The sequence below is a fragment of the Artibeus jamaicensis genome, unplaced genomic scaffold (assembly GCF_021234435.1).
Source record: "Artibeus jamaicensis isolate MK-2021 breed Jamaican fruit bat unplaced genomic scaffold, CSHL_Jam_final contig_859, whole genome shotgun sequence".
NCBI classification, from domain to species: Eukaryota; Metazoa; Chordata; class Mammalia; order Chiroptera; family Phyllostomidae; genus Artibeus; species Artibeus jamaicensis.
This window is the reverse complement of record NW_026521989.1, coordinates 2,855,269-2,880,954: the sequence shown is the minus strand read 5'-3', so window position 1 is coordinate 2,880,954 and position 25,686 is coordinate 2,855,269. Positions and strand designations below refer to the sequence as shown.

General features: G+C 55.8%; 1 protein-coding gene across 2 annotated transcripts; it reads left to right on the top strand.

Moving 5' to 3' along the window:
• The first annotated feature begins 701 nt into the window (after positions 1 to 701).
• Positions 702 to 25,686, top strand: XG (Xg glycoprotein (Xg blood group)). 2 transcript variants are annotated; one of them, XM_037140416.2, is made up of 11 exons: positions 716 to 1,147; positions 8,758 to 8,802; positions 11,040 to 11,063; positions 14,139 to 14,198; positions 15,510 to 15,572; positions 16,698 to 16,760; positions 17,671 to 17,781; positions 20,670 to 20,711; positions 21,452 to 21,487; positions 24,160 to 24,276; positions 25,571 to 25,686. In XM_037140416.2, the coding sequence occupies exons 1-11, from the start codon at positions 1,087 to 1,089 to the stop codon at positions 25,585 to 25,587; spliced, it is 639 nt and encodes a 212-aa protein (XP_036996311.2). In that variant the 5' UTR covers positions 716 to 1,086; the 3' UTR covers positions 25,588 to 25,686. The 2 variants fall into 2 exon arrangements, with proteins under 2 accessions (XP_053529413.1, XP_036996311.2); XM_053673438.1 differs by lacking the exon at positions 20,670 to 20,711 and having other exon boundaries at positions 702 to 1,147.

Genomic DNA, 25,686 nt, shown 5'->3' with positions numbered 1-25,686 from the left:
GGGCCACGGGCCCCTGGGAGCGAGCTTCATAGCACCTGCAACCTTCGCTCCTCATGGAAATCAGTATTCGCCACACAGTTACTGACTAAAGGAACTGGGGTGTTTTCAATGTGGACAATGGTCCTGAAATCGGGAAACAGGTGTCCCCGTAAGTCGCTGGACCGGGCTCTGGTGCCAAGTGCCGGACCGCACTCTGGCCTTCACGCTCCCCGTCTGAGTGGCCCCAGTCTTCCCGGCACGAAGCTGGAACCCCTTGGTCATCTCCACTCTCTCTCTGCACCAGCTTTGGGGGCTCCAGGTGTCCCTAGGCTGGTGGCTTCATCCCTTCGTCCCTTTCTCGGCCACCGTGCTGCCCTTTTCACCCAGTAGCAATGCATTTCGAGAGCCGACTCCGGGTGACCCACCTGCACCGGCACAGCCAGGCTGAAGGCTGGAGTCCAGATTCCGGCAGCCCTTGGGTTGAAAGTGGAGCTGGGTGCGGGCATCTCCCCAGATCCCCGAGGGGATGGGCCCCGGGAACAGGGTGACCACGTTCCGAAGGGTCAGCGTCTTGTCCTTTCCGGAAGGCGAGAGGCACGCTTGGCCTGGGTGGTGTTCTTGCGAGGACCCAGGAGAGGCATGGGTGTCACCGCCAGGCAGGATGCTGGGAAGGCTCGTGGCTGGTGCACAAGGAGCTCCCGGTGGCAACACGCCCTCTTGCACGCCCACAGACAGCCGAGCCAACCGGAGGGCGGGCCCCTGGAAGCGTGGGGAACCGCCTGTGTCTGCATCACCCCGAGGGTGGGCCATCGCCGCCCGGGGAGGCCCCACGAGAGAGGTGGCGCATGCTTGCTCCCTCTCGTCCCGCGGGGCCCTGGTCCGGGCTTTGGCTTCTGAGTGAGAGCCGAGCCCCTGTGATGCTGGCCTCGGGATTCTAGCCGGCTTCATCTTCATCCTTCCGTTTGAGGAAATTCTCCGTCTCTTCCTTCCTCACTGGGCAAGCAGAAGTCAGCGGCACCGGCCTGCGGCGGCGGCCGGGGGCTGTGACTTCACAAGTCCCTTGGCGGCGGCGGGGGCACCTCGGGGTCCTTCCCCCAGAGGCAAGCCATGGAAACCCGGTGGGGACTCTTCTGGGTCACCGCCCTGTGCGTGCTGGCCCACGCCCAAGGTAAGAGACACGTCGTGCCCAGAGAGATGTGTGGGTGTGGGTGCCTGCCGGTCGCTTTAAAAACTTCTCATAAAGGAGCAAGAGGAAGGGCTTTAAGTGGCTGAGGACATTCCAAAGGGGACCCGAGAGTGGCAGCTGGCAGGGGACCGGGACCACAGCTGCAAGCGGCGGCAGAAACTGAAAGTGGAAAAAATGCAGGGTGTAGGCTGATGTCCCCGGGGCTTTTGGAAGCAAACGCCTGTTTTCTGCTTTAGAGGAGGGTGTGTGCCTCGTCTTTGCAAAGGGGGGGCTTCCTGCGAGACCCCTTCAGGAGTATATGTTGGGGTTTCTGAGTCTCGCTGGGCTGATTTGAACACCTCAGCGCTGATGGTTTACTGTGAGGCAAAAAGAAAAAAATGCAGTCGGAACACAGCTTGGTTTTGCAGCACACGGCTGGTGGAGACAGGGTTGGATTGAAAGTCGGTCTGCTCCCACGCTGAAGGTGTTTACCAGTGTTGCGGCTGCTGGTTGTAAATTGGAATCTTCTGAGTTGTTTACCCCCCCGAACGCCACACCCATGAGCAGGCCGAGTGTCTCACAGGATGCCAGAGGGCTGGGGACGGTGGCGAGCGAGTTTAGGAGCTCAAGGAGTTGCGTAGGATTTGAACAGCCCTTCCCTGAGCTTCCTTTTCTTGCTGTTCTTTTATGATTTTAATACCGGGAAAGGCGTCCGGGGAAGCTTGGGAGAGTGTGGCTGCTTAGGAATTGAAACACGGCCTGCAGACGCCCGAGGGATTGGGCCATTTCCTGTTTATCCCGTGTTCCCTGTGTTGAGGGGTAAGGACTCGGTTGTTTAGAGAGAGAGGGGGCAAGAAGGGGTGTGACCGGCCGGGGCACAGACCCCCCTCGCAGGCACGTCTCTGTGGGCAAAGGCTAATCCCTGAATTTACAGAAGCAGAAGTGAGAGGCAGCTTTGGGACGCGCCCAGAGCGGGGCATCTGGACACCCAACCCGAGACGGGCACGTGCCTGAGTTGCAACCTCGCAGCCTGTGTTGCCACGACACCCGTGGGCTTCCCGTGCCCCACGGGCAGGGGCGCCCCCAGAATGCAAAGTGGGTCTCGTGCTTTATGACACATCAAACAGGGATTCCTTAAGGTGGCCACGCCTTCACCGTAAAGCTGGGCAGACTTGGCGGGTACTTCACACGCATTCACCGTGGAAAAAAACCTGAGGGTCCTGCCAGGCCAGGTCTCCCAAGTTGCTGTGTTCCCCCCTTTTTAAATGTTTATAGATTTGAGACAAAAGAAGGGAGGGAGATAAATAGCAATGTGAGAGAGAAACATCCATTAGCTGCTTCCTCTATGCGCCCTGACCGGGAATCCAACCTGCAGCCTTTTGGTTCACAGGACAGTGCTCCAACCGGCTGAGCCAACCACCCAGGCTGGATTTTTCTACCTTCTCACTGTGCTTCCTCATGCTGTCCACCCAAGTCCTACCTGCACGGGGTTTTTTTTGCAAGAGAGCGAAGGTGCTTCCCTGGTCAAGCCCCACACTTGAGAGCTACTCACAGTCTCGGCCGGGAGTGGGAGTCCCCTCTGCCCGTGTGTCCGGGGGTTATGTGTCGGGGTGCTCCGAAGGAACCCGAGCAGCACTGACCGAACATCGGTGGGCCCCATCCAGGCAGGTCCCCGGGGTGCACTCAAGGCTGCCTCCCCTCCCCCCGGGGGGGAGAAGCAGTCTGGGGGTCTTCCCCGCCACGCTCTGGTTCTTTGGGGTATGAGGGCCTCCTGCACCCTGGGTGGCTCGGTCAGCGGGATAGTATTCCGGTTCCCACCATGTGCTTCCACAGTGGGGGCCCAGAGCACCCGCGCCCACACCCTGGGAGCTGGGAAGACAGGCGGGAGGCCTCACCCGGACCTGCTCAGCCGGAATCTGCAGGCGGCCGCCTGCCGGCACGATTGGCAGGTCAGGTGGGTGGTTGAGCCTTGGAGAGGCGCCAAGGCTGAGAAGCCCTGAGGCGGATGGGACCCTGTTGTGGAGGCAGCCTGTCTCCAAACGGCTCCCCCTTCTCCTCCCAGCCCCCCGGGGTGCCGCAACGCTGCCCCCCCACTCCACCTGGGTGTCTAACACTCTTCCTTGGGGGCTCGGGTGACCGCCTCTTGAATTCTGTCATGGGTTAAGCCGCCACCCACACTCATAGGCTGATATCTTAACCCCAAGGACTTCGGGTTGGGGCTGTGTGTGGAGATAAGGCTTATAAGGAGGCGGTGAAGGTAAAATGAGGTCACTACGGTGGCCCTGACCCCACAGGACTAGGGTCCTTGTAAGAAGAGGAGATGGGGACACAGACACACCCAGAGGGGCGCCCGTGTGAGGAGGACACAGGGGGAGGATGGCCGTCCACACGCCCAGGAGAGAGGCCTCCGGGGGAGCCAGCCCGGCCCACCCCTGGGTCTCGGCCTCCAGCTTCCAGGACCGAGGGACCCCTGGGCCCAGGCCCTTTAGGGAGGTGGCATTTCACGGGGACACTCAGCGGCAATTCTCTCCTGTCTCCCTTTCACGAGAGATGTCCTGCCTTTTAGGAAGAGTGACCGCTTCTCAGTCCTCTGTGAGCGGATCTTTATCTTCCTGGAGGGCCTGCTGGTGCAGAGGGTTTAGATGTGAAATGTCCCGACAAGGCCGTCGTGACCCCCAAGGACCTGGGACGACTTGGTCGGCCTTCTGGGGAGCTGCCCACCTACCGGGAGGGGGTTGCTGAGGGTGAGAAGGAAGAATGAACCCCCGGGGGGCTGGGCAGTGGGGGGCAGCCCTGGTTGTGAACACACGCCTGGTGCAGGGAATCTCACAGGGGAGTCCGGGCCGGAGGGGATTTAGTCCCAGGGCTGCTCCGTTCTGTGTGGGGTGGGGGGATTTAGTGGGGCCGCAGTAGCGGCCGGGCACCGGGTCCGCCGCTGGCCTCCCGCTCACATTCTCCGACCCCGGGGACCGTGCACCTAGGCAGATAGAGGCCTGATTTTCTCGGTGCTGTGAGTCATGCCGTGCCGGCAAGAAGCTGCTCTGAATGCGTGCTGGGCATTTATTTTATTTTATTTTTTTCTTGGAATGATGGGGTCGGACTCAAAAGGGAATCTGAAGATTTGGGTCCAAACAGTCGCGATGTGTTTCCGGGGGAGCCCTGGTGTGTTCTGCGGACACAGTCAAGTCACGGTGATTTCAGCCCACGGGGCATATGCGTCCTTGGCGCCTGAGCCCGAAGGTTGCGTTTCAATGCAGCCGCCTTTTTGGGGCAAAGAACTAAAAGCCTCTTTAAGGACGAGGACGGGGAACTGTGGAAATCTCTTTTGTAACCTGTTCAATAAAAAAAAAAAGGTTGAACTCTGGGGGACGGGGGAAGAAAGAAAACCACAAGACAGTTGTCAGAGAAGACAGGTGTCATGGAAGCAACGGCAAACCGGGAGAGCCTGTCCGTGTGCCCAGGAGTGTGGTGAGCCCGGGGCACGGGACTGCAGGCCGGCGGGGCGTGAATTCTGCCGTGGGCGGTGGGCACCGGTGCCAGGCCTCGGACTGGTAACGGAGTTTGTGTTTTCTCTCTCTCCTTCCTCAGAGGTGGCCCAGGGGGCCGTCTGCCCCCTTCAGACCCGGAGCCACTCCTTCAGGGCGTCCCGGGAGCTGGGAGGGAGCTTCTGCTGGTTGGTCGGGCCTGTGTGTCCCTGTTTCAGACAGACCTCCGTCTTGAATGCTTATTATTATGATCATTTTATTATTATTGGAAGAACAGCGCTGTGCTGAGCTTTGTAACATCCCGAGTCTGCTCACGGAGGGGTGTGAACACAAGTCAAGCAAACGAGAGAATTCGTCCGAGTTCTCATCATGACAGACAGTTTTCTCTCAAAACCCCCCACGACCAGCGTTGCTGCCGGGACCGAGAGGGTCCGGTGTGTCCCCCCAACCTCCTCCCCACAGCCGCGCCCCCTGCAAGCCTCACCCGCAGCCTGTCCCAATTGAAAGACCACCATGGTTTCCGGTTGGTTGGTTGGTTTCTTTAACAGATGCGATCACCCTGGAGCTGTTCTCTGCAATAACCCTTGGGCCTTTCTGTAACTGCAAAGGAGCCACAAGCCTCTAGAATATTTAGCACAAGGCCCCCTCCCGGGCTGCTGGGAGATGCCCTTTCTAGACAGGAACATCCACTCGGATGTTTTTAGGGTGATAGCCGGTGTTGTTTTGCATGCAAGCAGCCAGCCAGTTAGTTACGAGGGAGTTCGAATGTGTCTCCTGGCCAAGAAAGGCTGTACTGGTATCATATCCTAAATAACTGCTGGTGAGAAATCACCCCAGCTTCTTTCTGCGGTAAAAATGTTCTGTCATCCCCGCACCCGAGGCTGCTTCCAGAGCCGAGGCCCATGTGCCTTGGATTCACCGTGGAGCGAGTCAGCAAAAAAGTACAAACAAAAACCAGAAAAAAAATGAGAAGCAGATGTTATGTTCCATGTCCAGTCTCATGCCCTGAGTGGAAAATCTGCGTAATGAATGAGAGTTTCTGAGTCAGTGCCCCTGTGACTGAGGCCGGGGACCCCCGCCCCCACCCTGTCACTGGCGGGATCTGGCAAACCCTTGACCTGCCGGCCGGCAGAACCCCACGGGTCAGCTTCATGCCGGCTGCAGTGGCCTGGCTTACGCAATGAGGTAGGTGGAACCGCCACCCGCCCCACACGCGTGAGTCATGCTCACACAGGCCTCAGTGCACGGGAGCGCTCCCACACGCCAGGCGCAGCTCCCTCCGGGGTCCTCCTTCGCCCTGTTCCCTGCCCCCCTGCCCCGCCCGGAGGCATCCCAAGCTCCTCCAAGTCCACGCAGGCAACTGAGATGGAGACATAGGGAGGGCTGTGTGTACCCGCAGGCTGTGTGGTTAGGGGTCCCAGGACCCCCCACAGAGGCACGGACCTCCCTCTCCAAACGTCCCTTTGCTGCAACGCACTGGTACCTCCGACCGTGCAGCAAAGGGCACTTTGGAGAGGGGCCGAGGCCCGAAAGGCGCTGGCCGCCCTGGGAGCCAGGGTGTGGCGGGCCCATGGGCTGCAGAGGATGGTTCGGCGTCCGTCCATCACCGGCCCGGCCGGCCGAGCCGCTTTGGAAGCCCGCAGAAGGCGGTGGGGAGCGATGAGAATGCTGTCAGTCGGGCTGGGCTGGCTGGGGGCCTCGCCCAGGGATTGGCCCCTTGGAGCTGGACGGGCAGACGGAGGGTCAGCCACGCCCCGGGGCTGCCCCTGAAGGCAGGGGTCCCAGGCACACACAGTCTTCTGTCCTGGAGCAGCCGGGTGGTTCCCTGCAGCAGATCAGATACCACAGGGCAGAGGGGCGTCTGCGGGGACCCCCAGAGGGACAGAAGGCCCTCTGGGACTGGGCTGTCATTGTGTCAGCCGGCCTCCCAGCCCTGCCGGTGGGACGTACTGGCCTCGGTTTTCCCTGCCCTCTGATGCCGGGGCCCAGACCTCACTCAGAGGGCTCGTGTCTGGGGCTGCGCCCACTCAGGGCTCAGAGGACACTCAGCGGGGACCCCAGAGCCGTCGCACGCGGCACCCCAGCTGGGGCAGGGGCAGAAGCTGAGTGGACCCCAGGGTGGGCCCAGCAGAGCTTCCCCAGGGCGTACACAAGGCAGGGAGCTTCCAGGAGCCCCCGCGCCCCTCCTTCCAGGCTTTGGGTGCGACTAAGGTTGTCCAGGGGCGAATTCTGATGCCTCCCTGGTGCTCCGGGAAATGCAGAGTCCCAGGCTGGGGCGGGCGAGCCATTGCAGCAACACCAGCGTCCGGCGGGCAGGCAGAAGCCCTGCCCTGTGTGCTTGGAGGATTCCTTAGGGGACACCGTCTACAATGTCACACAGGTCGGAGAAGCCATGATGCTTGGTGACAGATGCCAGACCCACGAGGTCACATGGTGTGTGATTCCGTGTGTGTGAAACGTTCCTAGCAGGCGAATTCGCGGGGACACAGAGGGGGGTCGGTGGTGGTCAGGGGCCGGGGGAGGGGCTGGGCTGATGGTTCGTGAGGACGGGGCTCCTTCTGGGGCGAGGAGGGTACTCGGGAACCCAGAGACGTGGCGGTCACGCAGCACGGTGCCGGGGCTCGAAGCCGCGGACCTGTTCCCTGGCCAAGCGTGGACCGGTGACCTGCAGGCTGCATCCCGGCAAAGCCGCGTTTGAAAAGGTTGTCGGCCAAAGAGGGATTCCGACCGGTCGGGGTCTCCAAGACTCTCAGACCTGGGTTCTGTACCTCGGGGGGCCTGTGGGATGGGGGAGGCGGGTGGCAGGAAAAGGGGCCTGTGTGGTCTGAGACCCTCGACTGGCGACAAATGTACACAGGGAAGCCCCGGCTGGTTATCTCACTCGGCTGGAGCATCGTCCTTAAAAGCCAAGGTGGTGGGTTCGATCCCCGGTCAGGGTGCAGAGAGAAGCAACCAATCGATGGAGCAATCAAGTGGAATGACAAATCGATGTTTCTCTCACTCTCTCTCTCTCTCCACCCCCTTCTTCTGTCTTTAAAAACATCAGTGAAAAATACACATATTTTCGATTGAGATTCAAATCCACACGCACGAAGGTCACCGCGCTCATGATTTTAAGATCAATTCACAATGTTGGCAACCACCAGCGCCACCCGATTCCAGAACATTTCGCCCGAAAAGCTACCCCAAACCTATCACGGGTGCCCCCTCATTTCCCACCCGACTGTGGACCCTCCGGACTTCTCAGACTCGGGCCAGTTAGGAAGTCGGCGCGTGCTTTTGTGCCTCTCTGGGGTCATTTTCTGCCAGTCGAAAAGCCACACGCGTAAGCCGAATTTGGGAGCCCTCGCTCACTGGGAGGAGGGCCTGGGGCGTGAGCCTCGGGTCCAACTCCGTCCTGTCTTAGCCATAAAGGAAGACATCCCTGCCTGTAGTCCCAGCCGGCTGTACCCCATTTCCCGTGAGCTAAACATGGGGCCAGAGACTCTCCTGGTGGCTTCAGCAGCACCTTTACAACAGCTGACATTGTTGCCTCCTGCAGGAAGACTTCCAGCTTTGCTGGCCCAAAGCATCCGCGTGGCTGGCTGGCTGTGTTTCATCCATAGCTTCGCACATGTCTTCCCGCAACAGGGCAGCTGAGACCACGTTTCTCCTCTGTTTTAAGCAGTCATACAGCCCTGGCTGGTGTGGCTCAGTGGATTGAGTGCCGGCCTGAGAAGCTAAGGGTCGCCGGTTTGATTCCCAGTCACGGCACATGCCTGGGTTGCAGGCCAGGTGTCCAGGAGGGGGCGCTCAAGAGGCTAGCACACATTGATCTTTCTTTCCCTCTCTTTCTCCCTCCCTTCCCCTCTCTCTAGAAGTAAATGCTTAACCAAACAAAATTTAACAAAAAAGACAGTGATGGAATTATATTTCTGTGAGGGGGGCCCCAGCCTGTTGGGAAAGATACCGCATAGGTCTGCACAAGGCCTGGGACCTGGAGGGTCAGGGGACTTTGTGCACCTGCTGAACTCTCAGTGGGGCTGAGCTGTGCTCCGAGGAGAGGGGGTCTGTGGCTCCTGAGGAAGGAAGTAGGGAGCCTGGCCACCCTCCTCCCTGTGTGACTGACACCCTGCGTGTTCCCCACAGGGCAAGGCGACTTCGACTTGGCCGATGCTCTCGACGACAACGCTGGTACGTGGGTGTAACCCCAGCCCCTCTGTGAGGTCGGGTGGGGGCTTTGGAATCCCCAGGCAGCGATGCCCCCGCAGTTCCCACGAGATCGAGATCAATGGCCAGGTCCTGCCGATGCCTCTTTGGGGCTGGACTCCGCTGCTTCGCCCGGCCGTGCTCCGGTCTCCCGCTGGTGCCTCCGCTTCTCTGAAACTCTGCGGCTTGGGCCTTGCTGCCCGACACCCTGTGCATCCAGCCCCTGACCGATGCACCAAACCGGCCTCCCCCTCCTTCCTCCCAGAGGGCTTTCTTGTCTGTTCTTCAAGCGACATTTCATTTCAGCTATTTAGTCTTTTAAACGATGCGAATTTACCATGCTCCTGTTTGGTGGGTGAGAAAAGTCTGGTACGAGTCTCAGCCAATCACCCCGAGAATGCCCACCAGCTCCCTTCTCTTCTGGAGGCTGCTTCGGACAACCCCCTCAGGCTCTCGGCCAAAGCGGCTTCACCGGGGTCGTCCGAGCGAGGCGCCTCTGTCCTTGCGGACTGTCCACCGAGGGCCAGGACCTGTCCTGAATCAGAACCGGCGTCCGCGGAGCGTTGAAACGTTGCTTTGTTGTCTCCATCACTTCTGCACCCCCGTCATCTGCTCTCCCCTCCCTAGATTTTGCACAAGTTCAAGGCAGTTACATACATCCCCTCTCACAGCTCCTCTTTACCCAACTGGAAAACTAAGCCTGGAATTTAAAACGACGCCTTGGCTGCCTCCGTGGCCCTGACCAGCGTCCAGCTTGCCGGTGGACGTGTTTGACCCGAGGAAAGGGTGGACTCACAAGCAGGCAGGAACGCGGTTTTCTTTAAAAACGAAACAAAAAGAGACCTGCTTGCCTGCTTCTGGCCTCGGGGGCCTCCCGCGGTCACTCGGCCCCTATAAACAGTTGCGGGAAATGAAAGAGGGGGGTGGCGACCGACCAGACCCCCGGCTGAAACACGATGAGGGCGGAAACACGTGAACCTTCCCACCACCACCCCGATTTTCCCTGCTCACCGAGCAAGGCCTTTACTGGCAAGCCCCAGAGGCCTGGGGTTAGAATCAAGACAACAGACAAATGTCAACAGGCACCGTGATGTTGAGACTCCTGGAGCCCAGAGGGGCCGGGTGATGCAGCCTGGGTTGCGGAGTGGGGAAGGTTTGAGGAAAGAGAGCAGTTCAGTGATGTCCCGTGAAGTTCAGGCTGTGTGGCCAGCAGGGAGTGATCAGATGGACAGAGAAGAACAAGGGTGAGGACATGGGCTCAGAGCCGTACCACCGAAGGGACTCAAACAAAAGCTGTGAGAGGCACGTTTGCAGCCTCATGCGCTGTAGCCACAGGTGGAAACAACACGAGTCTCCCTGAGCTGATAGACAGATACACAGAATCCACACCATGGAATATTACGCAGCCAGGAACAGGAGCGAGGCTCTGACTCAGGCTGCGACGCGGATGGACTTTGAACACAGGATGCCGCGTGCACAGAAGGATTCCAAGCACGCAGTTCCGTCTGCTTACAGAGACTTCAGCCCTGGTGTCTGGTTCCTTTGAGCGACTTGCCCAAACCTGTTTTTCTGGCTGTTCCCGTTTATGCACCGCACGGCGCAGCCGGGCTCCCGCAGCCAGGGGGCCATGCGCTGCAGCCCGAGCACTGTCCACGTGGTGTGCACACCCACCAGCACTGAGCACGAAGCCCCCCCAGTGCCTTCCAAGACTCTGGGGGTCTCAGTGACTGACGTCCAGGGGCCAGTGTTTGTTGAGTGAATAAACGTTTGCACAAAACAAAGTGAGAGGAGAAGTGTCCTTCTGGAAGCTGGGAAGCTGGATTCCTGTTTTATTTTTGCCTTTTCCACCTCTGTGGCCAGATCTACCACCCCTTGCTCCTGCTTGTGGTCCTAGGGCGCCACCCTCCTGCCCCCCATCCTCTTGGCTGAGCGAATTCTCCTGCATGTGTTTGAAGTCCCACCCCCTCGCCTGCTGCTGGGCTTTGCTAAAACATAGTTTCTAACACACAGAGGGGACTCCCCCTTGCAGCTCTCACCCCCTGGCGGCTGCGGCTAAGACAGGCGTGCCTGGTTTGGGGGGGTGTCTTCTTTGGTCTTTTTTCCCCTGTGAAGTTTCTGTTCAGTTCCCTACACTCGGAGCACCTTCCCTTGTTCGTTTATTACACGCGAGCCGTGTGTCCGTCCTGATGGTCATGGAGTGTGTTCTCTCTCTCTATTTCCAGAGCCCACAAAGAAGCCATACTCAGGTGAGAGATGACTGGCTGGGTGGACCAGAGACCCCGCCCTCGAGTGGGTGTGTTGGAAGGGCTGCGTGAGGATGTTGGCAGAGGTGCGGTGTGCTGTGTGCCCGGGGGTGTAATTGATGGCCGGCCACGAGGTGTGAGAAGCACGCCCTAGTCACGGGGGGACTGGCCTGTGAACAGTGCTGGTGAGAGACGTCTCTGCATTCTTGCAAGGGAAGCAGGTAAACAAACCGGAACCTGTCTGGATGGCTGGCGGGAATGCGGAATAGGGCAGCCACCGCACAAAACAGGTTAGGAGTTCTTTAACCGTTTCCACCCAGAGTTACTCTGGGTAGCAGCAATTTCACCTCCAGGTATGAAGCAGGGACTCTGACCAAAATGTCTGAGGATGAGTCCGTAGCGGCATTATGTACCATAGCCCCCAAATAGGGACAACCTAGCTCCCCATCAGTGAGTAAAGAGATGAACACAATCACACAGTGGAATATTACGCAGCCCTGAAAAAGGTGCAAACCTCGGGCCCAGGCTACAATGTGGATGGACCGTGAGAACCTTATGCAGATGGCTATAAGCCAGACACAGAAGGACCAGTCCCATAGGCTTCCGTTTCTATAAAACATCCAGAATTGGCATTTCCTGCCAGGAAACTTTCAATAGGGGTCCTGTCTCTCTGGGCCCCTGACTTTGCACGGAATAAACCTACACTCCTCATGCGCTTTTGTGAAAGAAATAGCAGCTGCCACTCTGGTGAGGAGTCACAGGTGATACGGCTGTGTAGTACACCATTGCACAGATGTACCACAGCTTCTTTTAAAAATCTATTTATTTTATGGCCATGGTCACTCTTTTCATGGAATTTTTTTGAGGGGGCGGGGGGACACTGATTCACATAATTATACAGGTTTCAGGGGCACGATTGTCAAATGCATGGTCTCCAAGCTCTAATTTCTTTATGCACTTGTCTCCTGACGGGCAATTGGTTTGCTTCCACATCCTGGCTTTTGCAAATAACGCAGCAATGAATGGACACACGGGTGGGTATAGCTTTTCAAATGGGTGACTTTGTTTCTTTCCCATAAACAAGCAGAAATGGGACTGCTGGGTCCTTCCCAGTGCTACTTTTAAACTTTGAGAAGAGGAATTGAAGACAAATAAATGTAATGCTGCCTGCCTTGGGGGCTGTCTTAAGAATACCATCTTATTACTGATTTTTTTTTTCAGACAGTGCCTCCTATAGTTTTGCATGGAGTGTGTCTGAGGTGGTGGGTGTGGTTTGACTCAAGCACTCCTGTTGTTTTTGTTATTATTGGTTTTAGTATTGCTGTTATTAACTCGTGTTCATCCTGGAGAAGAGCTACAAACACAGGGGCAGGACTAGGAACAGAGTTCAACAATGTTGCTTCCCGTAAGTCGGCTATGCAAACATCGGCCACATTTGGGCGCAGCTGGAGAAGCCTGTTTGAAATGTAACTGTAAAAGAGATCGCATCTAAAAAAGATCGCATGGGCAATAGCCACAAAGTCTGAAAGGCCTATAAAAACACCTACACAAAGGACATGGGACCAGGATGGAAAAATGTATAAAATTTATGCAACACTTTTGAGAACACTTGACTAAATAGACATCGACCTCGCCCGAGGGTGGAGAGAATCAACATTATAGAGGTATTAACTCACCTCAGAGCTGCCAATCCAATGCATTTCCCAAAAGAAATTTAAAAGATAGATTTAATTCATTCATTTGTAGAGAGAGGGGAAGGGAGGGAGAAAGAGTGGGAGAGAAACACAAATGTTTGGTTGCCTCTTGTGCGCCCCCTAGTGGGGACCTGCCCTGCAACCCAGGTGTGTGCCCTGACTGGGAATTGAACTGGCGACCCTTTGCTTCTCAGGCTGGCGTTCAATCCACTGAGCCTCAGTAGCCAGGGCTCTAACAGAAATGTTTTTAAAAAGTCTTTTCATAGAACGTAAGTGCTTCTCACGCCCTATACAAGACGAAGGAGAGCCAAGAAATGTTGGAAACATAAACATATACACATGGAGTTTAATTGCTGTAACAGATATTGAGATGTCCGATGCAGCTACGGACATTCAAACAGCCACAGAGGGGACAAACGTAGCCGTCCATCAGCTCAGAGGGAGTGGACAGGGGCGTTGGATGGTGTTAAGTCTTTGTCCGTCTGAGACACCACAAATGCCAAGAAGCTGGCTAGTCCATGTCCCCAACAAGGGCTGGCCGCTCGCCATTCTGGTGGGAAGCACATGACCCAGACTCAGCCTCACGAAATACTCGGAGGCGAACGCTTGCCTGTGATTAAATGCCCGCAGGTGAAAAGAAACCTTAAAACCTTCTGGTAAGACAAAGGCGCGCCAGAGGGGGATTGTCTTTGGGGAGAAACATAGGGAAACGCAGGTTTGCTTGCGTGAGATCCCAAAACAAGCCGACTGTTGATAACACGGTGCCTTTTCAGCTCCCTTCTCTGGGGAAGACCAGGGGCCGGGGGGCAGGTGTGAGTATGTTGGAAATAAAACTGTCATTGCAAACAGAAGGAAATACAACTTCTTCTCAGCTGAGTGTTTCATCTGGTTCTGTTTTTTTAAGTTGGACGTTTTGCCTTATTCATTGAAGCTGGCCCTGCCAGAAGGAGTAAGAAGTCAGTGAGTTCACAGGTGGGGAATACGGTTAAAAGCAGAGTATTCGGTGTTATTACCGGGCCAGGTGGCATTAGGATGCCAATGCACGAATTCCAGGCGTCTTTTTCTTGTATTTCGTTTTGGAGTTCCGAGTTACCTTCATGGAAGGCAGCCGCTCCGATATCTTGCCATGACAATTAGATTCTAAAAAAATAGAGTTTTGGATGTATGTGCGGTTGTGCTTTTTCCTGAAGGTTCAGGGTTGAGCCTCGCATGCCAGGAGCTGCGTGATTTCCAGCTGGTCGATGGTAATGTATCACCCGTGACCGGCAAAGGCAAACAGAACATAACATCTATGGCCACCAGCACGTCCTGGTTCTACAGACTGCTTCTGGCGACCGGGGATCTGTCTTGTCTTGTAACAAACGCAATATCTTCTCCCTTGCAGACATCTATCCCAAGCCGAAACCCCCGTACCCCCCGCAGCCCGGAAACCCGGACAGTGGAAGTAAGGATGCTCAGCGTTCAGAGTCCTTTCGGCACGGGGCTCCGTGGACCTGGCCTGGACCTCCGTAGGGGTTCTCCTGGGGCCACTTCCGAAACCAAGTCCGTCCTGGATCTCCCGGGGGCGGGTCCTCTCTCTTCACCAAAAGGGAACCAGGAGGTCGAATCGACGCCGATTATTTTATTTCCCTCAGGTGCTGGGGAGCGCGGTGCATTCAGAGGACACTGGTGTTATTGGGATGGATTTCTCACTAGACAGTTCACCCTTTTTGTAGCTTGTCTGAGCCCTTGGAAATGTGGCTTTTTCTTCAATGAGCCCTGCCCTGCGTCGTGTGCTTTAGTGCCCTGGTCCCCAGCTTCGGGCTTGTTGCAAACACTTGGCAGACACTTGGTAGATTCTTTAGAAGAAAAATAAAATAAAAAAGGGCAGAGGGACATAGGCCAGGCTGTCAGTGATTTTTACAGCAATTCACCAACTGTAAATAGCAAAAAATCCCCTGGGCGGAGCAGTGTGCGCCTTTGTGAACCTCCCTGCAAGCTGGTGGGGGCGTTTGGATGGACGGAAGTTCCTCTGGCCTTGCGAGGGGTCCGTCCCCAAGGGGTTGCGTGTCACTTGGGCTCAAAATCTCAAGGGATGGAGAAAATGCTTGGGAAATCGGCACCTAATTTTACAGATTGGCATCCGTACAGGATACAAAGGTGGGTTCGGTGAAATCCCTCGGTGATCGATTACGGAGGCGGGAGAAAGGAAAACGAGGACATCTCTGGGATGACAGAGAAAGTCAGATGAGAAACCATGAACAGTGAACACGAGAACAAGGAACAGTGGGAAATTTGGGGTCTCCCCCTGGTGCGGTGCCTCTGATTTGAGGGGGTCCAGGAAGAGAGAGAGAATTTGTTTTGTTGTTGCAAAGATATATTTGTCTGGTAGGTTATCATAGATGCAGAAAGACGAGGCAGGCTCCGTGCAGGTAAAGACTCACCTTTGGTCAGAAACTGCTGACCACTCAGCGCGGTGTGAGCAGGTGAACTCATAAACGCGCCATCATGAAATGGGCAAATGCGTTGAGAGAATCTTCACCAAAAAAAAAAAAAAAAATCTACTGTAGCCAAACCCAGCCTCTCACCGCAACACCAGCTGGCGCACAGACACAGATGGGCCCCTAGGACACTCACCCAGTGGGGGGAGCCTGGACTACAAGGGGCCCGCCGTCCAGAAAATAATTCTGGTTTTGGCAGGGAAGGGCCTCCTCATATTGTTCGTTGCTGGACTATGTCATTACTCCCCTAAAGTCACTGTGCTGTTTTCCAACAGATATCTACCCAAGACCCAAGCCACCACCGCCTCGCCCACAGCCTGGCTATCCCGAGGGTGGAGGTAAGAGGGGGCAATTACTGGGGCACATGTGTTGGACACAACATGCCATCTTGGGTTCTCTCTGAGACGGTGAAAAGCCCATTGCTTTGAAATAATACCTAAGTGTGCTTCTGTTAGGGGTCCCACCTGCTCCCCACCAGACCTGGCGGTATACCAGCAGCAAACACATCTTATTTTCTTTGGCGTTAACTGACTGAAAAAATGCACCGAGCTCCAAAGATGCTTCGTGTTCTTATTAAGGAAGGCAAATTTTAAAAAAAAAAGTTCATTTATTTATTTTTGGAGAAGGGAGGGGAGGGAGGAAGAGAGGGAGAGAAACATCCATGTGTGGTTGCCTCTCTGGCGCCCCCTACTGGGGACCTGGCCCGCAACCCAGCCATGTGCCCTGACTGGGAATCGAACTGGTGACCCTTTGGTTTGGCACCACACAGAGTTATGGCAATCTTACCGGGTCTCCGGCCTGGCTTATCCTCTCCGTCCTGTGACTCCTCTGTCACTGCCCACTGGGCTTCTCAATCCCCCCCCGCTTCTCACTCACCCCCCAACCCCAGCCCCTCTCCGATCCAGCAGCCCCTCGGTCTGTTCTCTCTGTCTCGGAGTCTGCTTTTGCTCTGTTTGCTCATTCATTTTGTTATTGGGATTCCCCGTGCACTTGAGATCGTATGGTGCTTGTGTTCCTCTGTCTGACTTATAATTCCACTGAGCACAATGCCCACTCTGTCCACCCAACAGGTGTTCTGTTGAGTTTTGCTTCTCTCCCTGCACACGCCCTTGGGGGGGGTCCCGCGGCCCGAGCCCCTGCTGTATTTCTCATGAAATGCTGGCGAACCCCCACAAGTGGGAACCTCCATAACCATGGACAAGTCGCAGTCATTATGTAGGGTGAGGGTGGATGTGTGTGGGTGCCATAGCCACCTGCTCCACGGGCCACCGCCGCCCCGTCCTGCAGGCCTCGGTCAGAACCCCGTTCATCTCCAGGAACCAAGCTCCCACCCTCAGTGTGGGGCTCAGGAACAGGCCCCCACAGGGCCCCATCACCCGCCCGCATGACCCTCCCACGAACCTGGGTCCTGGGGGTGCAGTCTGCAGGGAGTTTTGACAATGGCGGTGTCTTTCTTCCCTCAGGTTCCTTCGGTGACGGGGACGACGGCCGCTACCCGCCCAGGCCCAGGCCCAGGCCGCCCGCAGGTTTGTGCAGCTTCTCCGGGTGACCGGGGCCCGGGGCGCGGTTGGGGTGCTGCGTGGCACCCTGTAGGCTCCACGGACACCTCTGTCACCTCACAGAGTGACCGATGGTTTCTGTGTGGTGAGCATTTGGGATCTACTCTCTCCACATCTCTACCTATGTGGGTGTACCCTTATGAAGCCCTGATATAAGTATGTGGGCAAGCACGTAAGAACATGCTTTATGCACACACATGCACGTACACACATGTATCTGGGCCACATAGGTATGAGCACACACATCTTTGTTTTATATGCATGTGTGCACACATTATAAACATGCACAATAGCATGAGTAACCACACACATACAAGTTACATACATGTGAACACATGCGATGAGTGTCATCGCGTGGAACATGCGGCTTGCATGCATGCATAATAATTCACAGGGTCTGGTGCAAATAATGCCCTTTTTTATTATGAAATCTTTTCTGACAAAATCATAGGCATGTCATTCTGGAACATGACAATATCACCCCCAAACACCCCCTATGACACTGTAGGTGACATGTTCGAATTGAAACTGTAAATTATTACACGCCTATTCTTACCCTACCAAACACACTCAGGCAAGTGTTATTTCTGTGGGACCCTGTGTATTCATATATAGTCATTCTCCTTGATGTATATCCATGTACATATATTGATCTGTGCAAATATTACTGTATGTATCTGTCATTACACACGTCTTTATATGAATATATATCCTTTTACATTAGTATGCATATTATGTATACACACAACCCCCTTGGAAAGTCCCCCAATACCGGTGCTCCCGGCCCCTCTGTGGTGACTCTTGGGGGTGCCTTCATTCCCACCCATCACTGAGGACACCTGCTGAAATCGCCCCCCACACCACCTTCTCTCTACAGGAGGTGGCGGAGGCGGAGGCGGTGGCTACTACCCCTCCGGGGGTCACGATGGCTACGGAGGCGGCGGCGGAGGCGGCTACCGCCCGGGTCACGATGGCTACGGATCACACGGTGCGCTCGGCGCGGAGGCCCGGGTGGGGCGCGCGGGGTGCAGGGCGCAAGACGGGGCATGGGGGAGGATATGCAGGGCTCCCAGCTGGGGTCCCCACCTTCCATCTGGGTCTGTCCCTGCTGGGCGCGTCTTCTCAGCCTTCTCTGCGGGGACTCTGACCCGCTCGCTGCTCCTCCTGCGCCTGAGCTCGGGCCGCCCACACTCCCGTGTCCAGGTGGAGAAGCATGGAGAGAGGGCAGGCAGGACCCGGAGGGTTCCATGTGAGGCAGCTCCTGTGCTCCAACGCACGAAGGGACACCATAGGGCGGGGGAAGACGCCCAGGTCCGAGGGCGCCGGGCACTGAAGCGGTGGACCAGGGCTTGTGCGCCTGTGCGCACGGCTTGGGGTGGGAGCGCGCAGTGCGCCCGACGCTCTTGGTTCCCCAGGGCAAGAATGGCCGCGAAAGGCCACAGCTGGGAAAGGAAAACGTCACGGCTGACCTTCCTACACCTACAGAATGGACATACACATTCTTTAGTTTCAACTGTAGGACACCATGATTCGATATTTGTGTAGAGTGCAAAATGATCAGCACAATAAGTCCAGTTAATATCCAACACCTCATGTAGTTACAACCTTTCATGTGTGGTGAGAACTCTTATGATCTATTCTTTTACCAACTTTGAAATGCATAATGAAGAATTATGATAACATATAATATAATATCATGATAGCTAATATAATATTAACATAATATATACTTAATATAATATAATATGGAATGAACTATAGTTACCACTCTGTACATTACACCCTGGGTCTTATTTCTTTTATAATTCCAAGTGTGTACCTTTTGACACCCTTCACCCACCTATCAATCTATCGATGAATTTTAAAGTATTATTATTTTTTAGGTAGATATTTTATATGTTTTTTAAATTTTTATTTATTTTTAGAGAGGAAGGGAGGGAGGAAGAGAGGGAAACATCCATGTGTGGCTGCCTCTCATGCGCCCCCTACTGGGGACCTGGCCCACCTCTCAGGCATATGCCCTGACTGGGAATGGAACTGGCAACCCTGTGGTTCACAGCCTGGCACTCAATCCACTGAGCCGCACCAGTCAGGGCTATTATTATTATTATTACTTGCTGTTTTCCATTTGTCAAGCATTTTTAACATCTTAAAGTTATCGAGGAACTGTTTCGGGTGCACGCCCATATTCCTATAAAGATTTTACAACCCATGCAAGCACGTTTTGGATTTGGGTCACATTAGTCTTTATTGGAAATCATGGTGAGATTTTACAAAAGAAACGCAAGGGTGATGCCCAAATAATATACACTTGACGGGCTCGACATTTGCCACCATCGAGGTGGCCCCGAGCTCAAGATTCTGCCGCTACCAGGTGGAGGAAAGGTCACGGTTGAGCTGAGCGATACCCGCGTTTAACTCCAGGTGTGCGCTCTCTGAAGGGTCCGCCTCCGCTCAGGTACAGCACCTTCGTGTTCCTGGGTCTTTGATTAGATCAGCTCTATGCCCGCGTTCTTTGATCACATTCATAGACTGGAGAGAAATGGCTCCCCCCGCGGGGGGCCCACAGTCCTCCATTTCTGAGTGTTTTTCCAGAAAACGAGTCTGGTCTCTCATGACACAGTGAGGTTTTTTTGGGGGGCCACCTACTGCGGGGCCCAAGGTGTGCTCATCCGGTGATCCTGCAGTCCCGGGGGCTGTTTTGGGGGCCTGAGCTGCGTGCAGCTGGGAGTCACTGGTCTGGTTAGCACCCAGCGCACTGAGTCACCCGACTGTTCCCAGCAGGTGGCCCGACCGTTGGCTGGGTTCTGTCCTCCTGCAGGGCACTGGAGGGGTCAGGGCTGTGCAGCCCGGGAGGGCGTGTCCTGAGTCTGTCCTGCCTGGTGAGGTCAGACAATGTCTCTCTCCTTTTCTGAGGAGTTGGCTTTTAATGGCCCGGTTTCTCTACCAGGAACTCTCTTGGTGACGTCAGGCTGCCCACCTGGGGCAGCTTGAAGAACAGACATCTGTCCCTCCCCGTCTTGGAGGCTGGAGGCTGAGACCCAGGGGTGGCCAGGGCTGGCCCCTCCTGAGGCCTCTCTCCTGGGTGTGTGGACCGTCATCTTCCCGCTGCGTCCTCACACGGGCGTCCCTCTGGGTGTGTCTGAGTCCCCATCTCCTCTTCTTACAAGGACCCCAGTCCTGTGGGGTCGGGGCCACCCTAGGGACCCCATTTTACCATCATTAGCTCTGGAGAGACCCATCTGCAAATTCACACATCTTCTGAGTTTCTGGGGTTACGGCCCCAGCCTACCAGTTTTGGAGATGGGCACGGCTCAGCCCCAGAGCACCCGGCGGGCACTTCCAATGGACAGCACATTAAATTCCCGGTGACATTTCCAAATCACCAGACAGACAATCCCAGTTGAAGACCAGTGAAATGAGCATGGTGCCTGTTGTCAGAATCCTCAAGGCCTGCCTGCCATGTCAGTCTCCAGGCACGAGGAAAAGTGTGACGCCCTGTCTTTGTTGTGACCGGCTGTGGCGGCGACTCAGAAAGTGTTTCCGCCCTGGCCTCGCCCCAACCACCCTGCGAGGCTTTTCTTCTAACTGATCCCCCAGCCAGTGGGCAGACAACTCAGTCACGACCCCCTCACGGGGGACCTGGCCGTGGTCTTGAGGATGCACTCTCATTTGGGGTCCATCTCAGGCTGCCTCTGTCTGCTCAGAGGCCAGCCCACCGGCGGGACGGTCCTTTCCCTTCCAAGTTGGGGTGGCCTTTCCGGGCGTCTGGCCTCAGGGCTTCTGGCTTTCTCCTGGGGCTGCCTTGCTGGCCGGCTGGCGGGCAGCCTTCCTGGGCATTGTCTTCCTCTTCACGCCGCCTCTGTCTCCCTGCAGGAGGTGGGCGCTCTCGACCCAACTCGGGCGGATATAACTATGGTAACGGAGGTCTCTCTTCTGCGCGGTGCCGGGGAGCTGCTGCCTCTGCGGCGCTAACACCCGCCTGGGCCCTGGTGGGAAGCTTGCTCGCGCCGGGTGTCCTGCCTGCCGCCTAACCCACCGCCCGGCTCTGCCATCGGTGTCCCCGCCTGTCCCCACCGCTGGCCAAGATGGTTTGCATGGGATGAGGCCGTAGTTTCTTGAAGGGACATAAACAACATGCTTGGGCTGCATGCTCACACGTGAGCTTGTGTGTTGTGTACAGGTGTGTGAGCATAGATTTGCACACATATGTATTGTGCACAACACACATGCACGTGGCTTTTGCACGTCCACGCACATGCATGGGGATGCATATATGTTCACGGGTGCAGCACATGGGGTCATGCATGTGTGTTTGTGCCAAACACATCCACGTGTGTCTTCGAGCATGTGCTCATGTGGGCATGTGGGCATGTGCTTGTGTATGTTGGACATCTGTGCTCATGTGCACACACCCCTGACCCCTGGACCGAGAGCTGTCGTCTCTGCCCCTTGTTGTCACCGTGACATGGAGCACCTGTGTTCTGCGTCCCTGCTGCATGTCACCTTTCCCGGGGAACAGGCAGCCCTGTGAGAGCGTTCACTCTTGCCTGCTTGCTCACCGCGGCAGCCCCCAGCCTCTGCTTGGTGCCGGCCGCGCGGGGCCCCCGTGCACGGCTGCCGAATGCACGCGTGACCCTGTGCTTTTCCCGTTGCAGGTGGTGACAGCTACAATACCTATGGCAACCCTCAAGGTAATACATCGGTGCCCCCCCCCCCGATGTTTCATAAGCACCCAGCGTCGCCCACCCATGGGTGAAGGGCCAGTGTGGGCGTGCGTCTCTGTCCCAACCCGGGGACGCTCATAAGCGCCGGGTGGCTTTCTTTGTCAGGAAACTCCTGTGCAAAATCTTCAGCGTGGGGTCACGCGTGTGGAGCTCAGAGAGGCAAAGATAGAGATTAGTGGTCACGGTGCAAGGTGCCCTGTCACTGTGAGAGCAGAGATGGGCTTTCTTGGGGAGCTGTGGTCATTCTGCCTTGTGGTCCCCTCCAAGTGCTCAGCCAGCCCCCCTGAAGGTCCAAGACGAAGGCACTGAGGACACAGGTGATGTCTGTCACGGGCAGCTAGGAGATGGGTCCCAGGCCCTGAGCCACGAGACATTTCCTTGGAAGATGAGGAGAAAGCTGTCTGTCCACAGAGGTGGCGGCGGTGACATGTCCCTCATAAAGGGGAAAAGGGACCAAAGTGAATTTGCAACTGGAAGTCGAGATGGGCATGGAGTCTCTGGATCCTTCTTGGTTGGGTACTTGGTGTTCTTAGAAAGGTCCTTAAGGTAGAAGGGGGGAGCCCAGTGCCTAAGAGAGAAATCCAGGTCGGACCCGTGGTCGGATGAGATGTGTCCAGGCCTGTAGCAGCACGGAGGGCCAGTCCTGTGCCTCGTTGGGGTGGGTGGGGGTAAGAACTCTTGGCAAAAACTATATTGAAGCTTCGGTCTAATGGATGAGTCAGCGGCGGCCATGACAGGACAGCACAGGAAGATGTTAGGGACCATGGTGAGCGAGGCCAGGCTGGCTCCCCTCCTGGCACACCAGGAGTGTCTGTGGCCAGGGTGTGGAGTGTGATGGGCACACGGACCTGGAGAATGGCCAGCGTGCTGATGGGATACAGCTGGCTCCCCCCTGGGAAGCATGGACCACACAGGGCTAAGTGTCAGGGAGACCGATGACAAGAGTCATGCGGTTCCCAGATGGGAGGTGCTGGTGAGCTAGGTGATGGGCAGCAGAGATGGAGAGGAGAGGTCAGCTTTTAGGGTTATTTGGTGATTCGTGCTCACGTGGTTGTTCTGTATGGAACAGCGGACAGGAAAACATGTATCGGTGAGTTCTGATGTACAACAACAAAAAAATAATCCCAAAATGTGTATTGGTGAGCTCTGGTATGTAACAAAAGGTCCCAAAACATGTATCAGTGAGCTCTGCTGTGTAACAACAAATCCCAAAACATGTATCAGTGAGCTCCGCTGTGTAACAAAAGGTCCCAAAAATGTAGTGGCTTAAAATACAACCATTTGTTAGGGGCAGGATTACAGGACTCGGGGTGTTGGGCTAAAATCCGTCCCTCCGACGGACCAGGTCATGCTCGTTCTTGAGGAGGGCTGAGGGAAGCGTGTCTGCACTTTGAGGCAACACAGCTACATGTCTGTGTTATGCTGGCCGAAGTCCCCATTGCGTGCACGAGGCCTGGCTGCCACCTCTCGGTTGGGCAGTGGTACCAGATCATGTTGCAGAGGGTGCGGACGCAGGGAGGGGGAGACCGAGCCACCAGAGGTGGCTGTGGTGTGGTTATCGATTGAGGGACAGGTCCCTGGGCTCCAGGCAGCCTGGGAGCCTCGATCCTGCAGTGGCCATTCATCTGTCACCTACGACACACCAGGGGCTTGACCCAGTCAGAGGTGCCACGAGTGTGGTTACTTTAGAGGCTGTTCCCCTAACATTAAAGGGCCTTTGTAAGTGAGAGGTGGCCACGTTTATTGAGATCAATAACAGCTACTGAGGAAGCGCTGACTCAGGCAGGAGCCCACGCAGGGTCCCCAGGAGGAGCAGACACAGGGGTGGCACCTATGAGAGAGGGGAGGGGACAGGGACACCCACAGCAGGGAGGCGTGGCCGTGGGCGCAGCTGACATGGCATCGTGACGCTGCCTCTCCACAGTGAGTTTCATGCTCAGTCCTGGGCTCATCTGTCCAGTGGTCACTGGCTTTCCTGTCCCCTTGGCACACAGCTCTGTTGGACACAGGGAGGCTTTCGGCCCCGTGCACAGGTCACTTTGTCCTGTTTCAACACCCACAGGTTGGAGGCATTCGACGTGTGAGGCAGCTCCTTGTGGCTGGTGGCTCCGGCTTCTTTGCAAAGGGGCTTTGTTTATAGTATTATTTTCAAACGAGGGGAACGGAGATGGCCACGTGGGGGGCTTCTGCCTGTGTCTCCAAGGCACCCCCCACCTCGGCTCTCTGTGCAGGAGTCCGGAGCCTTGCATGAAATGAGATTTCCAGGCCTAGCGGTCTGCAGTCCAGAGCCCCAGCAGGGCTTTGGGGGGTGCCGAGTGGCCTGCTCCCCTTTGGGTGAAATTTTGCTCTTTGGCGAGTTAACATCCGACGTCCCCAAACGTACAAGTCCGGTCAAACACGTTTTTAAGAGACATAGTAAGGACGCCTTGCGCGTGCAGTCTTGGGGGTCCTCAGTGGGTACCCCATAATTATTAGCTCCACGGGTGGCGAAGAAGAGTCCCCTGGTGAAGTTCCCTGCTCTGAATGGCTCTTTTTCTTCCGTGGGTGTGAGAAAAGCTGGGATGCGCAGGGATTTAAAACGAACGGCGTTTCCGCGGCCGCCTTTTCTCACTGCGCGGTGCCGCTCTTGACCCCTGCAGGCAACATGGTGGCGAAAATTGTGTCTCCCATCGTCTCCGTGGTGGTGGTCACGCTGGTGGGCGCCGCGGCCACCTACTTCCAGCGCAACCGGAGGAGAAATTGCTTCCGAACCAACGGTAAGGTCCACTCCCATTTCTCCCCCCGCCCCCACCCCGTTTTTCAAGCCTGATAAATATACTCTCTGGCGTCTTTAGCGAGCGCCGTTATTTCTAGCTCAGCAGCTCTTGCCTCGTGAAGGGATTTCTAGTCGGAACTTTCTAGTCACGAACCCAGAGCAATTGGGTGAGAGAAACCAATGTGTGTGTTCTCACAGAAAATGCTCAATCCTTTTTTTTAAAAAAAGATTTATATATATATATTTATTAGACAGAAGGAAAGGGAGAAAGAGGAGACAAACAGGAATGTGTGGTTGCCTCTCATGCGCCCCCTACTGGACACCTGGCCCACAACCCAGGCATGTGCCCTGCCTGGGAATCGAACCTGTGACCCTTTGGTTTGCAGGACTCAGTCCAATGAGTCACACCAGCCAGGAGTGGTCCAGGCTCCCTGGTTTGGAGAAGCGCCCCTGGATAGCCAGCTGCTGGTCACCGAGGGCTCTGGAGGTGCCCCTCTAAGAGAGGGGCACAGGGTGAAGGAAGTTCTATTGCACAATGAACAGCTCAGCGTTGAACTTGAGGTCTCTGAATGTTTGGTTCTGAGACCACCCATGGGTGAAGCTGTCTGGGGCTTGTTGGGGGACGCTACCAGCAGAAACCTATCCTGATGGCCTCGTTTTTTTTCCCCCCTTACAATTTGTGCAATTTCAAAACCCTAAAACCGGTGTGTCGCTTCCCCCTGCTGGTGGATGGGAGGTAGTGACCCATCCCCGCAGGGCCAGCCTGGGTCTCCATGATGCCCAACCTCCAAAGGGCGAGGCAGGGGAAAACAGAATTGAGTGAAAAGGCCTGGCTTTCTCAGCAGCTGCCTCGGCAGGGCAGAGCTCTGCACGTTCGATTGGATGGCTATGTCCCAGAGCTCGGGGGGCCCCCTGAGGACAGGGCTGGAATGGGGTGAAGGGAGGGAGCTATTCGCCTCAGACACATTATGTGAATGGCATAGCAACAAACTCCGTCACGGAGGGAAAAAGAGTATTGAGTGCGATACCAAAATAACAATAGTACTAGTGACCGTAATAATTCAAACTTCGCCGTGCAGGTCTGACACCTGTTCACATACAGTTTTCCTAAAACCGGGAAGGAAATAAAATAGAAACGATGGCAATTTGCGCATATAATTCGCTTGAACGAAGGGCGTAGAGTTATGCGATGTATCTAGGGTGTTCACCGACCCTTCACGAAGAGCAAATGGGGGACAAGGGAGAGAGCTTTCCTGTCCCAGCTGAGAAATGTCTGTCGCCGTCTTGCCCCGCAGCACCGGAGAACGTCTGAGGACCTGGACGTGCCCTGGGGAAACCTCCGTCTAGACGGGACCCGCGCCCCCCTCTCCTGTGGAAAGTCTCCTTCGTCCTTGGCTTCCTTGAACTTGAC